The sequence below is a fragment of the Neophocaena asiaeorientalis genome, unplaced genomic scaffold (genome assembly GCF_003031525.2).
Source record: "Neophocaena asiaeorientalis asiaeorientalis breed wild unplaced genomic scaffold, Neophocaena_asiaeorientalis_V1.1 scaffold116, whole genome shotgun sequence".
Taxonomy (NCBI): Eukaryota; Metazoa; Chordata; class Mammalia; order Artiodactyla; family Phocoenidae; genus Neophocaena; species Neophocaena asiaeorientalis.
Genome location: NW_020174561.1, coordinates 12420022 through 12442917, shown reverse-complemented (window position 1 = coordinate 12442917; position 22896 = coordinate 12420022). Strand labels below are relative to the sequence as shown.

Genomic DNA, 22896 nt, shown 5'->3' with positions numbered 1-22896 from the left:
AAGACTATTCATCAGTTAAATGGAGGAGATAGTGCCCACACATCAGGTTTGAAAAGGAATTTCTATCTCTGGTACACCTTACTACAGGTATGAAATTTAAGTCATTTTATCCATGTTTACAATGTGTTGCTTGAAACTGAAACACTAATATATAAAGACACATAATTATCTCATACATAATTGATGGTAGATAAGAAGTATATTAGAAATATACAATTTGCATGGAAACTTCAGGCACTCAAAGTCACAAAGACCAATTTATTTCAAAGAATGAGGAAAGTGAATTACTACTACACCTGATATCAACCAAACATTTGTGCCCATAAAACATCTTTTCCTTAGTATTTATAAAAAACTAGACAAGAAAAGCACATACACTAACCAAGTTTATAAAAATAAATAAATCAATAACAACTCGCAGCATAGGCAGCTACAAACAGTGCTCTCCGTGGTGAGAAATAAAGTACACACATAAGAATCCTAGCAAAATTTTCACCACACACACACACACACACACACACACACACACACACACACACCTAACAGATGGATTCTAAAAAACAGCTAAGCATTTCATAAGCCAAATGCTCAAAAATTAATAATAAAAGATGGTTAACATTCCATGTTATGTGTGATATTGTATAAATGAGCACAACAGACAACCCCCGCCCCACCGCTTTCGCCGCTCATCTCACTCAACCTTTTTCCAAATGTGTGCTCATCCTTCTGCCTCCCCTAGTCTGCAACCAAATCACAGCCACCCAAAGGCGAGGTGTCTGCTGCAGCCCAAAACACTTGAGTGATAACATCCAGTTTGCCATTCCAGGAAATCCCAGAGTATGTTTTAATCCTCTGCCCACAGCTTGCAAAGAAAGGTGAGAGAAGAACTAATCGATACCAGCACCCCAGCTGTGACCTGGCGCATAAAGAAATCAAGAAAGTAAATCCCATCCATAATCTGTATAATTTAACACTTGGAAGAAAGCAACATCTGGGATCAACTCCAAGCGGGACTGTGTTGCTGGACGTGTCTGTGCTTCCTGCACTCAGTGATAACCCGGTGACAAGGGAACACTCCAGGTCCTCACCAGTTCAGCAAAGGCAATGTATTTTCCTAGCCAGGGGTAATCTACTCCAAAAAAGGGGTGAGTGAAGGGAAGGAAACATCTACTCCTTGCCAGTAGAGTGCCTGGCAAAGGCTCCCCTTACACTTCAAAGAGAGGGAAAGGTGGAACCCCTCCCCAAAGGTGGGTCCTGGACAAACTATTGTCTTGCTAGCCAAAATCCAGAATGAAAGCTAATGTAATATACAGGAATGACTTTGTTTAAACCTTTCAGGGGACTCCAAAGTCCTATCCCCAGGCGAAGTTGGAAAAAAAAAAAAATTCCCTGTAACTATGACTCCCTGGAAAGGCTTTCCAGATTTTTTAAATTACAGGAAAATGAAAAAAAATTACAGGAAAATGAATTTAGAACATAAGCAGATACCTACACATCATCTAAATCACTAGATCTATACCCAATTTAAAAAAAAAAAAAGTACACCAATCAGCAGGACGGGGCATTATAGGAAATAGAGATTGTTAGTAAAATCCATAATGCTTTCTCTCTGTTAAACCTTCTGAGAGGTTATAATTGCATTTGGCTGCTGCAGGCTTGTCAGAGAGCCTGGCTTAATAGTCGCAACCTAAAAGGAGTAACTGCCAAGGGGCGACTCAGCTGAAATCAAACAACAAAAACGGGAACTGTAATCGGCCTGAAATGGAAGGAGGGAAAGGAAGGGAGACTCCTGTATTCATCAGTCAACATTAATGTCCTTTGTTGTTCACCTTTGCACAGAAGAGCGAGCGCTACCCTGCTCCTTTTCCTCCGAACACCAGTGTCTGGGTAGTCTTTTCCTAAGAGCTGTCTCCTTGCCTCGAAGACCCAAGCTTTCCGATTCCCTCTCCCCATTAACACTCCACAGCTGTCCTCCACCACCCCACCCCCCAACCGGGCTCACCCCGGGCAGAGAGGGTGGTCAGAAGTAAAAACATTGCTGAAATACCCGTTCCCCTCCAAAGACCAAAGAGCAGAGCTGCGCAGATGTTGAAATTTACCAATTTCCCCCCGCCTCTCAACACACACTCGGTAACCCGGGATGGAAGGGAGGAGGGAGGCTCGGGCCGGACTCTGTCAGAGCGGCTCTTTTGAGGACGGTGCCACATTCCGCTCCCCGGGAATGTTGAAGGGAGGCAGACGGAAGGTTTTGCGCCTCCCTTCTGTTTTGCGGATGTTCTCTCTACGCGACTGTTGTTGCCTCCCTTTCCACCCCGGGAAATCGTCACAGCCCTTGCAGTCTTTGGAGAAAAAGGAGAAGGAGGGAGCGGAATGCCGTTCGCCCTCCTCTTCCAACTTGACATACACACGCCCCGTCGCCACTCCGAACTCCGCAGGCAGAGCCCGCAGCAGGCGGACTGGCGGCGCGCTCCCCTCAGCCGTCCGAGCGCTCCCTCCGGGAGCCGGTGCCTGGAGCGCCCATCCGGCGTTAAAGCGCGAGACCCCGGCGCGCACCCCTCTGCCCGGAGCTGGCTGGGCAAAGCCCCGAACCCGCAGCGCGATGCTAGGATTAGGCATTTCCAGCCGGGTGGAGAGAGAGGGGCGCGGGGGCAAAGACGCGAAATACGCACACGCTCCGGCCAGAGCGGAATAAAAGTTCGCCCAGCTGAGACTCACCCACGCCGTATTTCTCGTGCTCCGTAGGTATCCACATGGCTAGAGAGGGGTCCAGGGTCTTCGGGCTTTGGAATCCCCGCGCCCCTTCTACAACTCACAACAATGCACAGCTCCCGAGTAGCGGTTGCAGCGCTGGAGCCCGGCGGCTCCGCGCGGGCTGCAGGCGCCGGGCAAGGTCTGCGCTGGAGGCTCCCGAGCCCAGCGTTGACACCGCGCGGCCGAGGCTGCGCCACCCGCCGCTCTCCCGGCGGTAGCTATTCACAGTCCTCCGACGCGCTCCCGGGAACCCGGAGGCGCAGTCATTGTTCTGATTCACTGAACTAAGCGAACACGCCGGGGCACTCTCGGGCGCACCCCCTCCCGCCAGCGCCTCTTCCAGCCCTCCCTGCCTAGCGCCCCCGCAGCACCCTGGGAATTGTAGTTCTGGGCCACTCCATCCCGGAAGGAGGCGGGGAATTAGCGGCTGGGGGCGGGGATACGTTCCGCTCGCCACGTCCTATTGGCCCAGATAGTGACGGCGCGGCGTGGGAGTGGAGGAGACGCCGCGTCGATGGGGAGTTCATTTCCAATCGCGTTTCCATTGGTTCCGCGCCTGTCCGCAGCCCTCCCTTTTTTTCCTCAGCCGCGTAATGGCTGCTCCCAAGACACAGGGGGCTGCTACCCAAGGAGAGGAGGACGGTGATGGCAACCGTGGCGGAACTGGGGGTGTCAGTTATGAGGGTGAGTACGGTGCCTCTGAGGTGTCTTCCTTTCGCTCCGACCTGGAGTGCCGCTGACTGCTGGGCGGACCCTAGCTCTAAGGCCACCTGAGCACGAGGGAACCTCGGGCAGGGCCCAGCGGGATGGCGTGGGGTCGGAGGCGGCTAGTTGTTGGGGGCTGTCTGGGAGGGAAGAGAAAATGGGATGCTATAGCCTTCGCAGCCAGGGAAGTTCCCTGGGCGTCTGTCCCACATTTGGAGCCCCCACCTTTGCGCTCGCTGCCGAGTGGGCGTGGGTCATGTCACGTTCGTGCGTGGGTTATTGTAACTCTGGGATTAGCCACTCTCTTTCCTCGCCAGTACCCTACCCCTGCCTCGGTTTGCTTGGTTTGGCCTCGGAAGATAGGTTTTATTTTGATTCGGGTGGATTTCCAGTTGCAGACTGGTTGGTCGCTGCTATCCACTCTACAGATTTTCCCAACTGTTGGCTGGAGTAGCCTCTGAAGGGAAAGTGTGTGTGGCTCTCACAGTTTACCCCCTCGCTCTTTGACTGCCCCGGGCGTTCTCCAGGATTGAATGTGGAGTCTGGGAGATCTTCCAGACTGGGTCCTTAGAACGAGAGGAAGGGAAGTGGTCATTTGCAGTCATGGTTCCAGAGAAAATCATCACAGCTACTTCGGCTTCACTTGACTTTCAAGTTGTCTTCTGATCCAATGTAGAGAGCAAAAATCACACTTTGAAAGCTGCAGGGCGTTTTCTTTAGAATTCCTAGTCCCATTCTTTTACCTTTAGTCTGTCTATCCCCATCCTACTCTCTTCTTTTTTGATTTGTTCATGTAACACAGCTAGTTGTCTTTTTCTAATGGACATGGTTTGGGGCTTAAATTTGGTTCTCCGTCCTTGTTGGGTTTTATAAAAATTTCTTTGTTTTTGCTTTCATGGTTAAATTGACATTTAGTCTTAAGTTTTTGTCTTAGCACAGAGATTTCTTCCCACTTCTTATCAATGGAACCCCTAGCTTTGAAATTATTTCAGTACCTCTACCAAAGAAATCTTTGGCTAAGCTCCATACTTAAATATTGTGTTATATTCACACCTTAAACAGTTCATTTTGGGGTTGGCCATATAGTCAACTCTTATCTTGTAGTAACATGCTAAAGGTTTTCCATATTCTCAAAGTACCAGAGGGCTAGCAGTTTAACATTTGAAGGTGAAATCTTTGGTGAATTTATCTCACAGATTAACTCATAAAAAAGAAAATTGGGTATGCCTTTCAAAAACATTGTATAACTTTTAAATATCATTAGTTACTTTAAAATTATAAAACTTTTCATCATAATCAGTTCAAACCATTCAGAGATGTGTAAGGTAAAAAACTGAAAGTTCCTGCACCACACTCAGTCCCACTCCCTAAGTAACAACTCTTGGGGGTTTGGTGTGTGCTTTTTCTAATAAATTTTTTATATGACACACATCTGTATGGTTTTGATTTTTTTTTAATGAAAAGTGATCATTCTATGTAAGCTTAAAGATCTGCCACCGTCTTTCTCCCAGTGTTCTACTATAGACAGCCTTCCCTATCAGTATATTTGTTAATTCTTTTTAAGGACTGTGCCCATAGTGTTCCATAATATGGACGTCCCATACTTTAACCATTCCTCTGTTAATGAACATGTAGTGTAGCTTTAGTTTTTCAGTGATGTAGTGAACAGCTTTATATACATATCCTTGTCCACCGGGTGTGTATTTCTTGAGGAATTTGGTCAAAGGTGACACGTTTAAAATTGTGATGTCAGATTTTCCTCTTAACGGGTGTGTGTAGACATTCCTACCAGTAATAATATGATTGTCCTTCTCTCCATATCATTACCAAGCTGTGGTGACCAGTATTAATTCAGGATCAGTGTTTAGATGACCATTAGATTGAATTGAGTAACTGATAGAAAGCATAATTTTAGGTTGCAGTTTGTTTTCAGCAGAAGTATTGAGCAGTGAATTTGCTGTGTCTGTAACAAAAATGTCCTCACTCTGGTTCAGAACTGCCCATCAGTGATTAGTGAGAATCAGTATTCTCAGTAATTGGTAGCAATCAATGGGAGAGCTTAATGGCTGATTTTTATGTCATTCTTACAAGGTAAAGTTGTCATTAAAAATTCCCTTAATACATATATACACTAATAAGTATAAAATGGATAACTAATAGGAACCTGCTATATTAAAAAATAAATTAAATTTAAAAATTAAAAAAAAATTCCCTTAATAACCTATGTATCATTCTGTGACTTTATCCACATTCTTTTCAAAGCCTGCAAAGTGTGATACAAATTTTGGGTGGAAATAATGATGTTAAAAGTATGCGTATTCATATTTTTTGTTAAGCAGCCACTTCAGCTATCAAGTATGTCTTTCCCTGTAAAATCATTAATTTCTTGAAAACTGCCTCTTTTAAGAGGTTTCCCTCTAATTCTAATTAAAATGTCAATCTGTGTGTTTAATATTCTGGGACAGAAGGGACTAGGGAGTCTTTTTATAGAAATCTGTGCAATTCTATAAGATTGCTGCTAGAATGAGTCACTGGGCAGTATGCAGGCAGGTACACCTTCCCTGAGGTCTGTGTGCCAGACTTCCTGAGGCTCCATCTCTCAGGGAAGCCCTTGCTTTCCAAACATTTGAATGGTAACTAGGATTTCATATTGTCCCCTAAAATTAAGAACATGTAATAGACTCAACATTTCTCACATTTGGGGATGTTACTGGGGAATTTTTTCTGATGGCAGTGATTTCGTCTGACAGTGTTAACCTGTGCTTCCATATTGTAGTATTCCGACAGAGTCAACTTTTTTCCCTACAAATGCATGTCCACTAGATGATGATCATGGTAATGCCTCTTTGGATTTATAAAGCTTTTCGTCTGGAGACCTTATTAATTCATTTGTGATGTCTCTAGAAGAAATGGGGGTATCAGGTGGCATCATCTCTTCATTCTTGTATTTCCTATTTTAATAAATGGCGTCAAGCCTTTTCTAGAAAACGAGGAAGCACCCTTGATTCCTATCTTGCCCTCAGGTCCTGAATTTGATCAGTTACCACGCCTTATTTTCCTGGGCCTGAAAGAATCTTTTGAATCTGTTCTTTCTCTCCATCTCTTCAAGTAGCCACTATTCTGTTTCTAACCCTCACTGTTGCTGCTGAATTACCTGTGTCCCCACGCTCCAGACTGTACTCTTGGGGACCAAAACCGTGTCGTTTGTTTTTGTCTGCTTGACCCTGTTCTTGGCACCTCGTCAGTGTTTAATAAATGTTTGACCAGAACTGAATTCTAGCCTGGATGATTGCAAAACCTTCCTATTGATCTCATTGACTTTTTTTTTTTTTTTGGCTGCACTGGGTCTTCTTTGCTGTGCGTGGGCTTTTCTCTAGTTGTGGCGACAGGGAGCCACTCTTCGTTGTGGTGCATGGGCCTCTCATTGCGGTGCCTTCTCACTGCGTAGCAGGGTCTCTAGGCACGCAGGCCTCAGTAATTGTGGAGCGCAGGCTCAGCAGCCGTGGCACAGGGCCTTAGTTGCTCTGCCGCATGTGGGATCCTCCCAGACCAGGGCTCCAACCCGTGTCCCCTGCATTGGCAGGCGAACTCTTAACCTCTGCGCCACCAGGGAAACCCTGATCTCAGTGACTCTTGATTTTCCCTTTCTTAATCCACCTTCCCAAACTCAAATGTATTCATGGATTTTCACTTCAAATCTTCAGTGTAACTCTAACGTGTTACATTTAGGTTCCAATCTACTTTTCCAGCTTCATGTTCAGTCACCCTGCTTTACTCCCAAATCTCCATTATCACACTTACACCATATCACACTGTAGTTATTTGTTGGCAGTTTTGTCTACACCAGTAGACTGAACTTCTTGAGGGCGAGAGTTGTCTTATTTTAGTTTTGTACATCCAGTGCCTATCAGAACTGTGTGTAGTAAACACTCTATAACAATTTAATGGTTACAATCTTTGAAATTTATCCAAAGTACTTAGAATGACTGCTATTTTTAAACAGAGGAATTGAAGTAGAATAAAAAACTGAGTAGATGTTGTGTGCTTGTGAAAGTTATGCATACCAACTGGAAAATTCAGAATGTCATCATGAAGTATCAACTTTGTCAGAGATAATCATAGTTAGCATTTAAGCATAGTTTTTCAGTCTTTTTTTAAGTGAAGTGTTAGTGTTTAGATAATGATTAAATATTTAAGAGAATACTTCAAATCTGTCCTTTATAACCTTGAACCCATAACTGAGTAAACTGCTACAGAGACCTTGAAATCTGTCTTCCATCATCTGTGTGGCTCTTATCTAGTTTTCCACAGGTTGTCATCTTACTTCCAGCATTAAGGCTTAAGTCCAGCCTTGTATATTTGGCATGACAGTGGAAAGAGGACTAGACCCTATCTTGGAAAAACTGTATTTAAATTTCAATTCCGATTTTTAGTAGCTATATAATGTAGATTTATTACATATCTGCTACATTTATGAAAATATAGCTATAATATCTACCTTGCAGAGTTACTATGATTATTGCATTGAATTATACATTTAGGAAAGCCCAACATATTTCCTTTTATAAAGTTGGAACTCAGTAAATATCAGTTGCATTCAATATAAAGATATGCCTAATTGAACTGTAAAACTGCCTGCTCTGATTAACTTAGAAGCAATCTAAATTGCCGTGTAACCAAGGGGAAGCTTAAGAATGTGGTGGTGATAACTGCTTAGGCTGCCCTTGCATTCCTAGGGGTTGTCAGGGTGTCTGTTGGTGCTCTGTACTGGTATTGCAACTATGTGCTCTGAAGGCCTTTTATATTATCTTCTATACCCTTTCTCACCCCTGCCAAGAACTGCCCCCTCATACCCAGCTCCCAGCTCTTCACACATACACCCACATTCAGAGTCAGCAAGAAGCTTAGATAATCTTACATACTCAGATGGCCTTGCAAGGTACAGGCCAGAGGGTGTCAAGGAAGAAAAAGAATTATAGATACTAGGTTTGGTGTAAGGTTCTGAAGGGGCCTACTTCAGAACACCCTTTTGTTTTCCTTTAAAACATACATGGGACCCAGCTTGCAGGATATTAAGAGAAGATATTATAAAAGAGGTATTATAACAATGATGATACTGATGGTAGCTAACATTTGTAGAGCAGTAACTGTGCCAAGTACTGTTTCAAATGCTTTCAGAGATCATTTTATCTTAACATCCCTGAGATAGATACTCATATTATTCCCTTTTTATTTAATACAAATGAGAAAACTGGTGCAAAGAGCAACTTGCACAAGGCCACACAGTAACTGAAAGAGAACTTTTAACCCAATTACGACTATAAAGATGTCACATAGTAACTAAATTCCATTGGATGAGGTCTGAAACATATTTTCCTTAAACATAACTTTGTTCTAAAGTTGATGTTACTATAGAAAGACAATACAGTATGAAAAAAGAGGTCAGGACAACTTAGGATCACATCCTGGTTACTCACCAGCCACAGGCAAGTTAAGCAACCTCTGAACCTTAGTTTCTCATCTGTGAAATGGGTAATAATCATACCTGTCTTGCTGGAATGTTGAATTGAGTAGTGGGATCATAATTATAGTACCTAGTCTTCAATAAATGGTGACTTTTACTTCAGTCATAGGTTTACGGACATCTTTGGCATGTGTGCCAGAGGTGATACAGGTGATGGTTTTGAGTGCTACAATCTTAACGTGTCTTTTCCATTTTAAGACCAGGTTTCTGTTACGGGATTTGGTAGGTACTTGTAGTATCAGACACTGAGTTTACATACACTTCTAATTGTATTGACATAGATCTTGCGTTCATGCAGAAGAATAGCACTGTCCTCCACAGCACATTCTCATACACGTCCCATCTTGAAAAACTGAAGATGATATTCACCAGATTGATGTAATAAAAATCATACTTTCTTCTAAATGTAAATCCATGAGTATATAGAAATAAGAAGTACACCTAAACTGCCCTTCCAGTGATTGAATTTTTAAATACTTCTATTAGTTGTTCATGGAAAACTTTACCATAGAGTTAGGATTCCGTTTTGCTGTGATTTATTTAATAAACTTACGAGACTGAATGGATTGGCATTTCACTGACAGTTCCTTGAAGAACTGCCATCTCTTGCTGAAATAAATGTGTTCTACTGACTTGATTGACCCAAAGGTGAGCAGGACAGTGAGTGGTGATGGATTTGACTGATCAGTCTTCTGCCTTTCTTTACATCTCAACCAATGGTCTTTGTGACCAGTGTCGTTATTTGTAAGATAGCCAGCTGGGACTGGGTATTGTCTTTAGCTCTAGGCATCAAGTAGTTTCTGGAATTAAGTAGGACTTAAACCTTTGGGAAGGGTGTTCAACAATAAGTGGTAGAATATTTTAAGTGACATAAGCTGATGTGGGATACTTTGGGGCTTTCTTTATGTGTAATATATTTAAATTCATCAATACATTGAGTAAAAATGTATGGAAGGAAAACCTGGATTAAGAGTCAGAAATCTGGGTTCTTAGGCTGCTGCTTTGTGGCAGTGTGAATTTCGGGAAAATCCTTTAACCCCGCTGAGCCTCAGTCTCATAAAAATGCTGCAGGTAAGTACCTTAGCGATATTACTGGGAGGTTGAGTGAGACACTGTATATGAAAGCACTCTGTAAACTTTGATACATTATGAAAATGTAGGGATGAATGATGCTGATGAAGGTCTGTCACAAGAGGCAGTGGTGAGTCTTTGGAATTGGACAAACTGGATTCCAAAGTAGCTATCGGTTAAAACCTGTGTAACCTTGAGCAAGTCGGGTGACCTCACTATTATTATCATCACAACTGCTGCTACTACTACAATAATCTGGAGATATGACTTTAAAATGATTGCAGACTAATTAACATTAGAGTTTGAATCAAGACATATCCCTGATTTTATAATATACCCTTTGAGGACAGGGACTGTCACATATAGCTTTGGATCACCTCATCTTCTGGGACAGTGCCATGCTGTGTTGGCATTTGGTGTTGGTTGAGTGGTGACTGTGGATGGGCTCCGTGTTGGGTGCTCTATGGGGCACAAATGAAGAAGAACCCCTGGCCTTATCCTTGGGGACTTTTCAGTGTAATTGGTGGGGCGCCACATTCATATTTTACCAGAGGTAATTGGAGAGTCCTTTCTGTTTCCATACTACACTCTGGGAAGAACTGGATACATTTGAATCTGCAATTTGTATTCATTGACTGAGGAGCTGAGCAGAGTAAAGCTTTTAAATGTGGTTATTTTTAAAAGAAAGGAAATGCATGCTCATCTCCTGGTTTCCCTAACACTGTCCTTATTTTGTGTTTTTTCTAAACTGAAAGATGATTACAGAGTAATTACAAGTAATTACAGAGGCCCTGCCTTTAACAATTTTTTTTTTAGTGTTTTTATTCAAAAACTTAAGATTTGTTTCTTAAGAGAAAGACTTCGGAATTGTAATTGTGGTTATTGATTTAACACAATCTTTCTGTTATGTAACAGGCTGCTATTCACCAGTAATAGCCAATTAGAAAGGAAAATATCTTGTACCACAAATCGTAATTACCATTTTAAAGCAATTAATAGCAGGAACTGTTGCTGAACAGTAACATAACATCAATCAGGCTGTCTTTGCTAAAGCACCATACAACTAATTTCCACAAATGGAGGAGGGGAGAGGAAGTTCAGTGAAAAGGAGTCTGAAAGCTTATTGGACTTGCTTACAAACTAGTTGACGGATGGCTTTTGAAAGCTTTATAAATATGCACCCACATGAAGGAAAGTAATGCTGATAATCTACAGGGACTTTGAGTTATTTTTCCAACATCAATGATCATAGACTATATTGTTTAGTGGAAAGCCCACTGGACAAGGAGTTAAAAGACCTGGGTTTTAATCCCACTTCTGCTTCTGACTGGCTGTGTGATTTTAGAGAAGTTATTTGCACTTGTATTTAAAATTTCCTGGTTTGTAAATGAGAGAATTCTTTATATTAGCATCCTTTCAACTGATGTTCCAAACATCAATAAAAGAGAGAGAAAGTAGACTTACAGCTAGGGAGCCCAATTATACATATCCTAGAGTCTGTGTAGAAAGAAAGAATATATATCTGGATTTTTCCCTTAAGAATTAGTTACACATTAGTTGCACATGTGAATGTCACTAATCAGGTGTATCAAGTTAGAAAATTGGTGGAGAACCACTGGCAATAGATAACTTCTAGGGTCTCTTAATCCAAAAGATTATGGATAGATCATTATGATGCATCCCATCTTCCCCATCTCCTCTCCTTTCCATGTTTTAATAAACGATGCAAATCTGAAAGAGCTTTGATAGAACTGAGAATTAATTCATTCAGAAAATTTTATTAAGCATCTGCTGTGTGCAAGCTTCTATATTTTAGATGCTATAGAATACAAAGATGAAAATAAGATAGGTCTTGCCATCCAGGATCTTATGGCCTAATAGGAAGATAATACGTGCATAAATAACAGTATTACAAAGTAGAAAGTGTAAGGATCATCAGAGTGATCAAGATGGAGTTGAGCAAGAAAGAGATTGTGCGCAACAGGTGGTACTAGGTCTTGAAGTTGAATAGGATTTGGACATGCTGAAATAAGGAAAAGCGTTATAGACCTAGGCAAAGGGAGGGAACAATAGAAAAACTAAGGGCATCTACAGCAGGTAACAAGTCAAATTCATTTTGCCTGGAGAAAATGTTAGGTAAATGGAAGCAATGAAAAGTTTGGACAGTTTGAAGCTAGATCATATAGCCTCAGACGTTAGACCCTGACTCTGCACACTTGAGGAAAGGGAATGACAAGATCAATGTTTAATCAGATAACAATGTCCTGAAGAGGGAAAGTTGAGTCAGGAGGCAGGGGTATTTGCCAAAGAAAAAGATAATGAAGACTCATACTAGACTTTAATAATATGCCCTTGTTAATGAAGTCAGGTGATTAATCAGTCCTGTAAGGAAATTCCTGAGATTAGAGAAATATGCCAGGACAGAACAGGTTGTATATAAAGATTCTTTCTTTGATAGGTTGGGGTCTGCTTGGGCTCTGTCATAAGGAAGGCCCAGGGAGTACAGGCAGAGAACACCATATAGATGACAAAACAGGCAGCAGGGTACAGACAGGTGGAGAGATCTGAGAGCAGATAGTATTAAAGAAAACCAGAGCTGGACAGTAGTTAAAGTGGTAAAGAACAGAAGTTATTCATCAACAATTGCCGTAGAAGGAAAGAGACCTCTGTATAGAATTGGGCTCAATTCCAGATTCAAGGAAAGGTGGAGATTTTTAGACAAGGAGCAGGTTGGGGAGGTTGGGTGATGGAAGATTACTAATAGGAAACATCAGGGGGATTCTGGTGTAACGGAGCAAAGGGTTCATGTGCCTGTGGTACAGAAAGCCAAACTCTGACAGTGGGAGTTTGCAGCAAAGTCAGGATTTATTGCAGGATGCCAAGCAAGGGAGTGGGAGACAAGCCTCAATCCACTCCAATTTGGTCTTTGAGTTAGGGGGTTTTATTTAAAGGGAAAGAACAAAGAAGCTGGGGGTAATCATCATCTTGTGACATTTCTTTTTTTTTTTTTTTTTTTTTTTTTTTTTTTGTGGTACGCGGGCCTCTCACTGTTGTGGCCTCTCCCGTTGGGGAGCACAGGCTCCGGACGCGCAGGCTCAGCGGCCATGGCTCACGGGCCCAGCCGCTCCGCAGCATGTGGGATTTTCCTGGACCGGGGCACAAACCTGTGTCCCCTGCATCGGCAGGCAGACTCTCAACCACTGTGCCACCAGGGAAGCCCTCTGTGACATTTCTTAATCGTCATTTTGGGAGTTAGGATGTCGCTGGTTTACAATTCTCTGCCCATGTGGTCCATGGCTTGGGGGTCTATTAGCTCATGCCCTGGAGAAATAACCTGAGTTTGTACATTAATGATGATATCAGCGACAGCAGTTTTAGTCATCTGATTCTGGTTGATTAGTGTTCAGTTAGCACAGGATTGAGGTCAGAGGGGGACAAAAAAGGGAATAAAGTTTCAGATAGAGAGGTTAATTATAAGCTCAGCAGGGCAACTCCATTTTAGGGGGACACGGTTTCACTGTCTAAATAGACTCAACAAGGTTCTTGCTGCAGGCCGGCCCAAGTAATACCACCTGGAGGATAGTAGAAGCAGAAGAGCCCCATCAGAGATGGAGAGTGGGGGATTCTCTCCAAACTGATTTAGCAGGATTCTTGCTAAAACCTGGCTATGCAGGTCTAGCATGGCCTGATCCAGAAGAGCGTTCAGAGGATCCCGACTAAAGTTTGGTCAAGGAGAGCGCCTTTGTCATTAGCAGGAACACAACCACAGTAAACTGGCCTTTAGAGACAGGATTCAAGTCAGTTCAAAAGCCTTAGAGAAACAAGTTTAGAGGAACATAGATTCTGGGTGAGGCATGGATTCTGGTTTATGGTATCAGGGCAGCAGGTTGAAGACTCATTTACTGGAAAAGGTATACAAATTGAGGCTTGGTTCCAATAAATTAGTCACATGCCCCGTGACTAGCATCCCAGACCCAGATGGAGATGAAGCCAAGAAGACTGGGTTGGTATAGAGCCACTGGCTTGAGGTGGTCCCCTGCTGGAGCAGAGCCAAACTGCTGGTGAGCTTAGAGATCCCTGCGGATGCTGATTGGCAGTGTTAGCAGGGGCCTAGCTGCAGGCAACTCATTACAGTTGCCCATATGGCCACTGAACTCCTAACCCTGTGCTCATTAATCCTGAATAATCAGCCAGTTGTAATATAATTCTCAAGTATAGGGTGATAACACCCTTTCTTTTTCATGACCCCTAGACTACATGGGTATTTGATACCACAGAGAGATTCCTGTTCTTGATCTTTTTCCTTTTGAAACATCTTAGAGTTTATTGACAAAAGAGATTAAAATATGTTAACTATTTCCCCCATTTGTAAGGTATGTTTAAGTATCAGTTGTTATAGTTGTTTCAATAAATAGAGCACAATTCTGTTTTCCTTTCATTACATGAGTCCCAGAGTACATCCAACCATATAGATTTACATGTTCTTAGAGTCTAAATGAATTTAAAATGAATAAAACCTTTAAGTAATGAACTGAAAAGAAATTCATTTCTTTGATATCATACTTTTGAGATACATTCATAGAAAATTGTGTTCTGTTTTTGTTCATCTGTGTGATGGAAGTAGGTAGGGCTAATGTAAATTTAATATCTATTTATGTTTTTAGGGACAATATTTCAGGACTCCATAGAATTCTACGACAGAAAAAGTATTAATACCGTTTTACACAAAGAAATTTTCATGTGCAAATACTGAGGTAAATAAAGCTACTAGCATTCTTCAGGACTTTTTAGTATGCAAATTTTTGTGACCATCCAAGAGATAAATATTACATTGCAGTTTCCCAAATATTTAACTACACTACCTTTTTCTCAAATAACACCTATTAACATTTAATGGGATGCTAGTGTTCTGTGGAATTTGATTTGGCAAATGCTAATCAGGGTCATCTTCCCTTAAACAGATCGTATTTATTAAGAACTTAGACACACCCAACAGTTCCATCTGTAAACATCTTCAAGAAGAGATCATTCACCCTGTATCTATAATAATAACCATTGTCATTCATTTTATAGCTTTCCTGTTTTACTTCCAGCCCTTAGTGGGGAAAGAATGTAGGAGTATTAAGCCCAAGGTAAACACAACAAACATAACTATTTGTTCTGTCTGAGAGAGATGTGACATCCATCCTCTAAGTAGCATTTTTCCCCCTTTCAAAAGCTAGAATTTTTTGGAAAATGTTCAGGATAGCCTTGAAATAAATATTTGTATAAATAAAACCTACCACTTTAGCACAGTATGAGGACTCTTCAAATTGTCTTTTGTTTATTTTAGTGTCTCTTCCTTAGTACATTAGAATTAAGATTTGAATATTGAACGATAAAAAAAGGAAATTGTTCCCAAGTAACCAATTTCTGATCTGCTGTTCCAGAGCGCTCAAGCCTGTGCTTCTTTTTAAAGCCAGGTAACCATAGCTATTTAATGCATTATTTAAGGTTATAAAATTTTAATTCACATTCTTCTATCAGCTTTCTTTGACTTCAAGAATGTAGGTTAGTTGCAATTTTTTTCTAATTGCCTGTGTTTGGCATCATTGTCAGAAATGTCAGTTTCTGAATTACTGTTTATTAATGAAATGATGAATCCAGGCATCTCTTTGATGTAAAATCCACAACTAGTGTGATATAGAGGAATTTTTTAGTGAAAGGTTTTTTAAACAGCTTAGAAATGATTCATGGGACCATTGTTATTCACGTCTAGTTAGCAGTATTCAGAGCCAACTGGCAAGTCTCCATTTCTTCAGGATTCTCACTGTTACATTGAATGTGGTTTCAAAGTAGACTGATTTAGGCAAGCAGTGTATAAGTGAAATAACTGGATTGCTCTCTTCATCTTCTCACGTTTACTAAAAATTACGTTTGCTGATATCCTTTGTGACAATACATTAATGAATCAGATTCTGAATTCATCTTATAGATCGTTATCAAAAATTATGTTATTAATATTAGCTGACCGTTGGACCCTGCTGTGAAGTGCACACATACTTGTGGAAACTCATACACATTTTCATATACTTATGGGCAACATTTTTTAATGTTATATCCTTCATAAGTTATACTTCATAAATATTATAATCCTCATAAATATATAACCTCCCTTTCTCTTTCTGGGTTAGTCATATTCGTATTTCAAATCTTAGCTTAAATGTCACTTTTTATGTGAAGGTATTCTTGAAACAGTGTGAATTAGCTACACACATCTTTGTAGCTTAATCATATTATACTATATAATTATCTAGGGGAATCCCATTACCTGCTTTGTAGAGAGAAAAATTTTATTTCTAATAGTTCCATTGATATATACTATGTTACTTTTCAAGGGCTGCCTGTAACAGATTACACAAACGGGGTGGCTTAAAGCAGCAGAAGTTTGTTCTCTCACAGTTCTTAAGGCCAGAAGATGGAAATCAAGGTGTCAGCAGGGCCACACTCCCTCTTGTCTAGAGTAGAATCCCTTTCCTTGCCTCTTCCAGCTTCTGGTGGCGCCAGGCATTCCTTGACTTGTGGCAGCATAACTCTCCCTCCGTCTTCAACCTGTCTGAGAGGTTAGGTAGGCTTCACGAGGGAGGTGAGACCTAAGCAGTGGTCTTTGCCAGGTGGGGTAGGTCTTCTTGATAGAGGACGCTGCATGAGGAAGGGCTTGGAGAACCTCTACACCTGCATACTATCAAAGCCTGAAATGATGTGGTAGAGTAGGAGACAAGGCTAAAAAGGGCACACAGGCTGTATTAAAAAGGAGCTTGTGGGCCATGCAGAAGAACTTGGGTTATGGCCTACATAACGGGGAGTGTTTTAGGCGGGTGAGAAACATGAATCAGATTTGCTAGATAGGAACAGCCTTGTGGCAGTTATAATGTGAAGATGAATACAGACTTCAGAGGCTCTTGTGAGAAAAGCACATTTCTTATGTAGTCCAAACTGGGTGCCAAGCTAAATAAGTCTCTCTAAAGTGTGTAAACCATGATGTAACCTTCCAGCTCAGAAACCAGATATAATTTCTCTGTGCTTATAGGAAAAATCCCAAAATGAAAGGATATCTTTATTCAGGACTCCTCATTGCCTGACCCCACTAATTTAATCTGCTGCTTCTCAACCACAGAGATGGCTGTGAGTTTTCTTTTGCTGCCTTGTTTGTAACCACACCTCAGGTGTGAGTCCCACAGTAGAAGAATAATCTAAGGGGCACAGATGGGAGAGTAAAGCCTGTTCATTGCGTGCTCACTTGACTTTGTCATGTGGAAATCTGCACTTTTAAATTTTATTTTCTAGATGACAGTGAATTTTTAAAGTTATGTTTTTCTTATTTCCAAGAAATTTTTGTTCTCTAAGAAAAGTGGGTATTTTTTCCATAATTAAAAATGGCTATATACCCCTGCAATTCTGTATTTTGTTTTGATCCGTGGCAAGTTTTACCAGATAACTCCTAATTAAGCTCCAGATTTTATACAAACTTCGAAGAATTTTCAAACAAGATCTTACATCATTTGGGAGAGGGGGTGATTGTGTATCTTTAAAATTGTGTGCATGCACATGTGTGTATGTAAAAAAAAGTTGATTTGTTGTAAACATTTTAAAATGTTGATGTGTTAATTGGAATGAAGTTTAGTCTGATTAACCAGAAAGGGGAAACGCTGCTTTATTGCTGTAATTTTTCTCTTATTGAAAACTTTTTACGTACATATCTACTGCAAATCCTTAATTCTGATTTAGCACAACTGATAAATCCAAGGTCATCCTTTCAGAGGCACTTAATCCTCCACTGTAGTACCTCTTTTTAATGATAAACTACATTTTTATGAGTAGCCCAGTTACTTCTGAAGACTCTGATGAATGCCATCTGGTCCTAATGATGGATTGCAACTTCTCAGATTGCTTTTTTTGTGTGCTTCCATCTCCATGTTCCCCTATTTTTTCCATTTTGATAATTTATTGTTGTAACAGATTACTTCATCGCCAATAAGTGTTCTTTACTGTTTTTCTTTAAATTTTCTTTAACATGAATGACATCTCCTTTCATTTCTGAAAGTAATCAAACATCAGCATGGTTCTGTTTTATATCATGTATTAGGATCAAGTCACCCATAGGACTCACTAATTAAAGGAACCTTTCAGTTGATCATTATACAGCTTATCTTATATATTCCTTCCTAATATCAGGTGTATTTGCTGGAAATCAGTAATTTGGGGGAGGGGAGTCTAATCTACTATTTCAGAAACACAGACAAGATAGTAGTTTCCACTTCATTAGGAAAGAAGATTGGTATCAATTTAAAATAGTCTGCTGTTTTCTCCAGCTAGTTCCCTTGGTAAAAACGGAGCAGTATCCAGGGACTGCCACCCCCTTCTGCCGAAAAAAGGTTTTTTTTCCCCCTTAACTACAGTGATTTCAAAGCCTTTGTCCCATAAGTGTCATATATTAAAGACTGGACAGATGATTTTAAAAGTGAATAATGAGATCTGGGGAATTGAGATTGGGAGTCAATATAATTGGAATTAAAGTCTCAGGGGAAGACAACATGAATTGCAGGAAAAAGGAACAAGGTATCAACGAGACAATAGAAGAAACCTTGTGAAATCAAGATGTGTTCATTTGGAGAATTAGAACAACTAGTCTGGAATAGTTTGTAGATTAACACTTAAATTCATGTAGGATAATGCTCTGAATTTTCAAGTGTTCCTCTGTAGTACCTGTTTTGAGTTTATTTGCCTTCTTTGAATTAATTTGAAAACCAGATTACAAATGAAATACTGAGAATTGAGGCCACTTCTCTGAAGTTACTAGAAGTGTAGACATGTGTATGTGAACAAACAATAGCACAACTACTAGTTGATGATAATGTAAGTGATGCAAGCAATGGGCAAGAGTTGAAACTGCATGCTGTCTGGGATGTCCTCTCCTCAAGATCCCCTTAAGTCCTGAATCTGAGTAATAATTTAATAGCAGTTTTGTCGTTAGAGCGGTTCTGAATCAACTGTTGTATACAGTGTCCAAAGCAAGAATCTAGTGATGCAGTTCTTACCCTGTCAACCTCACTACACTGCACTTTTGTCTGTCACTGGAGTACCTTATAATCTTGAGAGTGATGGCTGGTGGTTCCAAAAGCCTACAGTTACTTGAATAGTCCACTTCCATTATCCCTGCATAGTTTGAGAAATTTTGTCATCTTCTGACCAGTCTAACCCTAACTCGTATTCTCCCTGGCTAGAGTATCTTTTCCCTGCCTTTCTACTTTACAACCCCTACTCATTCCTCAAGAGTCAGTTTAGATGACACCTTCACCTTTTCTGTGAAATGTTCTTGTTGACTCCTTGTCTCCACCTGAAAGTTAACCCAGCATTTTCTGTTTTTTTAAAAAATATTTATTTATTTTTTTGGCCGCGTCAGGTCTTAGTTGCGGCACACAGGATCTTCGTTGAGGTATGCAGGATCTTTCATTGCACCACGCAGTCTCTTCATTGCAGTGCTCAGGCTTCTCTCTAGTTGTGGCATGCAGGTTTTCTCTCTCTAGTTGTGGCGCATGGGCTTCAGGGCGCATAGGCTCTGTAGTTTGTGGCCCTCGGACTCTCTCGTTGATGTGCATGAGCTCAGTAGTTGTGGAGCACAGGCTTAGTTGCCCTGCAGCATGTGGGATCTTAGTTCCCTGACCAGGGATCAAACCCACATCCCCTGCATTGGAAGGCAGATTCTTTACCCCTGGACCACCAGGGAAGTCCCACATTTTCTCTTCTTAATGTTTTGTTTCCATCATCAGGTTCTCATTTCAGCTGCCATTTTGGGATTGTGACCTCAATACACTTTGCTCCTGTATTTTTTTTTTTTTTGGCTGTGTTGGGTCTTCGCTTCTGTGCGAGGGCTTTCTCTAGTTGCGGCAAGAGGGGGCCACTCTTCATCGCGGTGTGCAGGCCTCTCACTATCGCGGCCTCTCTTGTTGCGGAGCATAGGCTCCAGACACGCAGGCTGAGTAGTTGTGGCTCACGGGCCTAGTTGCTCCGCGGCATGTGGGATCTTCCCTGACCAGGGCTCGAACCCGTGTCCCCTGCATTGGCAGGCAGATTCTCAACCACTGCGCCACCAGGGTGCTCCTGTATTTTATGTTCAGATGCTCAGTCAGTGATGCCAGCATTACTCCTCAGTTGACACTTGACACTTGGATGGGATTAGACATACGTCTGCTGTATATCCAGGGCTGAGGCACCCCTGGATTCATCATCTTTCTCCTGCCTTTCATCTGTTTGAAGCTACTGTCCTTGTAGAGCCGATACTACACTGACTGTCCTCCACAATCCTCCCTATATTTTCCAAGTCATATGGAAAGTCACAATCCTCCAAGTCATATTTTCTGGAGCATGATTCCATGCTTGATCTCATTCTATCACTTCAACTACATTTAGAAGATAAGCAAGTTACTGAGCAAAAAGCACAAGTTACACAACTAGTTTTTAGCAAGCAGTGCTATCATTGGAACCCCTGTATCTATTTACTCTTAGTGCATTATCATTATACCAAGCCACAAATTCTCTCATGTTATCGTTTTAAACATCTCTGCTTTGAATGAATTTTTAGGTGATTTTTGTGTATGGTATAAGGAAATGGTCCAGCGCTATCCTTTTGCATATGGACATCCAGGTGTTCCAGCACCATTTGTTGAAAAGAGTATTGTTTCCCCAACTGAGCTGTCTTGGCATCCTTGTCAAAAATCAATTGATCATAAATTGTGAGGATAAATTTCTGAACTCTCGGTTCTCTTCCATTGATCTATATTGATTTTTTCTTATGCCAGTACCACCCTGTCTTAATTACTGTAGCTTTTTAGAAAGTTTTGAAGTCAATTAAGTGTGAGATCCTCAACTTTGTTCTTCTTTTTTTTTTTACTTACCTGCTGATTTTTTAGCATTCAAGAACATCAAAAGAAAGACAAATACCAGCAGTAACCCTTTGTTTTACCATAAAAATTATCTCTTGAAATCTTTTCTTAATTGGCTATTTGCAGGTACTATTCTTTGATTACACTAGACCCAGGTAGTAATCTGGGGCAGGTGGTATCTGAACCTTTCTAGGCTTTAGTTTTTTCTGGTGGTTAGACATTGAGTCAGATACCCTTCCAGGCCCCTGGTAGCCTTTAAAAATCTGGGGCTCAGTAATTTCTATTTCCTTTCTTCTCTAGTGAACAGGGAAGTAAAGTAGAGGCAAGAAAGAGGATTTCCTGGTGAGTCAGTATTAATGGAGCACCCATGTTGTACAATTCGCGGTATTAGAATGAAAAGCTTAAGTGGTTATGAGTGCTATGGTAAATAGCTTAAGTTTTGTTGACCCTAAAAATTCTACAAATCCTTTCACTAACAGTCATTCACCTTCCATGTTTATAATTAAGCACAATCTAATATTTTAAAGTAGAACCCAAATGACACTTAGAAACATTTACACTGTAAAAGGGGGTCTCTCTGTGCAAGTAAGATATAGTTCCTATGACAATGAATGCAGTATTAAACCTGATTATGTATGATATTTATATTTCTTTGTCACCCATATTTCTCCTAACAGGCATTCTTCTAGGTTCTCTATTTATGTAACCTATTGAGGTTTGAAATAGTGTTTTGTGTTGTAATTTTAGATCATTATATACTTCGCTTCATCAAGTTGGACCCTTTGACATTCTGGGTACCAGTGACTTCAACTTCCTTAGAATTAAAACAGAAAAATTACTAGCGTGAATTTTTATATACAGAAAAGATACACAGAGTTAAAAAAAAGAGTAGATACATTTTGTTTAACCAGATGGTTTTTAAATATATATATGTATATAGTTTTCTTTATTATATCTTTCTGATAAGATACCTGATGATATCTATCTTTATGAAGTCACTTAGTTGCCTAATTGTATTAATGTATCTAGATTAGAATTTATGGTCATGTGATTAGTTAATAAGCTTCTTAAAACATTAATGTACATTTTCTATTATCTTGATATATGCATTAAACATAATTTTTATAATTTAGTAGTTTAAAGCCTAATAATATGCAGTTATTTGTGTGACTAGAAAAAAATTTCAAAAGGCAATTATGAACAATTTTCAAAAATGTGATGTGTTGTACCCATTGCTAACCTAGGAAAAGAAGCACAAATCCTGTTATTTTATTTCACTTTGAATACCTGGTTACTGGCAAGGAAGAGGTCAAATTATATGTCTTTTGAACAATTATTTCTGTTTATAATGTCCAAAATAATTTTTTTTTCTCATACATGCTCTTCTTAACTAACTTTCTGTTCAGAAACTTACTCCTCTCCTGGCTTTCTGATGACTTAGTAACTACTCTTCTCCCAGTTATTTTGGCTCATGGTTCTTCAAGTCCTCATTTCCTGTCTTCAGTTGTTCCTTCACCTCCACCCCAAGCCACTGACAGCAGTTAACCCATACATTGCTTTGGGATCCCTGGGCTCTGAGGGCCAGTACAGCTGGGTGAAGATGAGAGAGAATGCTAGCTGAAGCTCCAACCACCCTTCTCTCTTCCTGCAGTTCTCACACAGGTTGAAAGTGGAAGAAGGAAGAGCAGGCAGAGGGAAGAAAGTGAAGGAGAACTTGGGCTCTATGTGGTTGCAACCTCTTAGATCCTGTTCTGATGTCCTTTGCACGCCATTACAAGGGAGAAGCTCAGGTCCGCGATTGTGGGTTTATTAGTTTGCTATGGCTGCCATAACACAGTACCACAGACTGGGTAGCTTAAACAAGAGAAATTTACTGTCTCAAAAGTTCTGGAGGCTGATAGTATGAAATCAAGGTGTCAGCAG

The 22896-nt window shown here is 40.7% G+C and overlaps 2 protein-coding genes across 4 annotated transcripts in view; one reads left to right on the top strand and one right to left on the bottom strand.

Moving 5' to 3' along the window:
* The window catches only part of DOCK4 (dedicator of cytokinesis 4), a 474863-nt gene extending 471738 nt beyond the window's left edge, over positions 1-3125 (bottom strand). Inside the window, exon 1 of the mRNA XM_024757836.1 lies at positions 2716-3125. Within this exon, the coding sequence (XP_024613604.1) occupies positions 2716-2752 (37 nt within the window). The 5' untranslated portion in view covers positions 2753-3125. The remainder of the gene's footprint in view (positions 1-2715) is intronic.
* Positions 3126-3328: 203 nt separating this feature from the next.
* The window catches only part of ZNF277 (zinc finger protein 277), a 112692-nt gene continuing 93124 nt past the window's right edge, over positions 3329-22896 (top strand). The window contains exon 1 of one of the 3 annotated variants that reach the window (XM_024757833.1): positions 3329-3435. In XM_024757833.1, the coding sequence (XP_024613601.1) occupies positions 3345-3435 (91 nt within the window). In that variant the 5' untranslated portion in view covers positions 3329-3344. The remainder of the gene's footprint in view (positions 3436-22896) is intronic. The other 2 variants (XM_024757834.1, XM_024757835.1) reach the window with 2 other exon arrangements.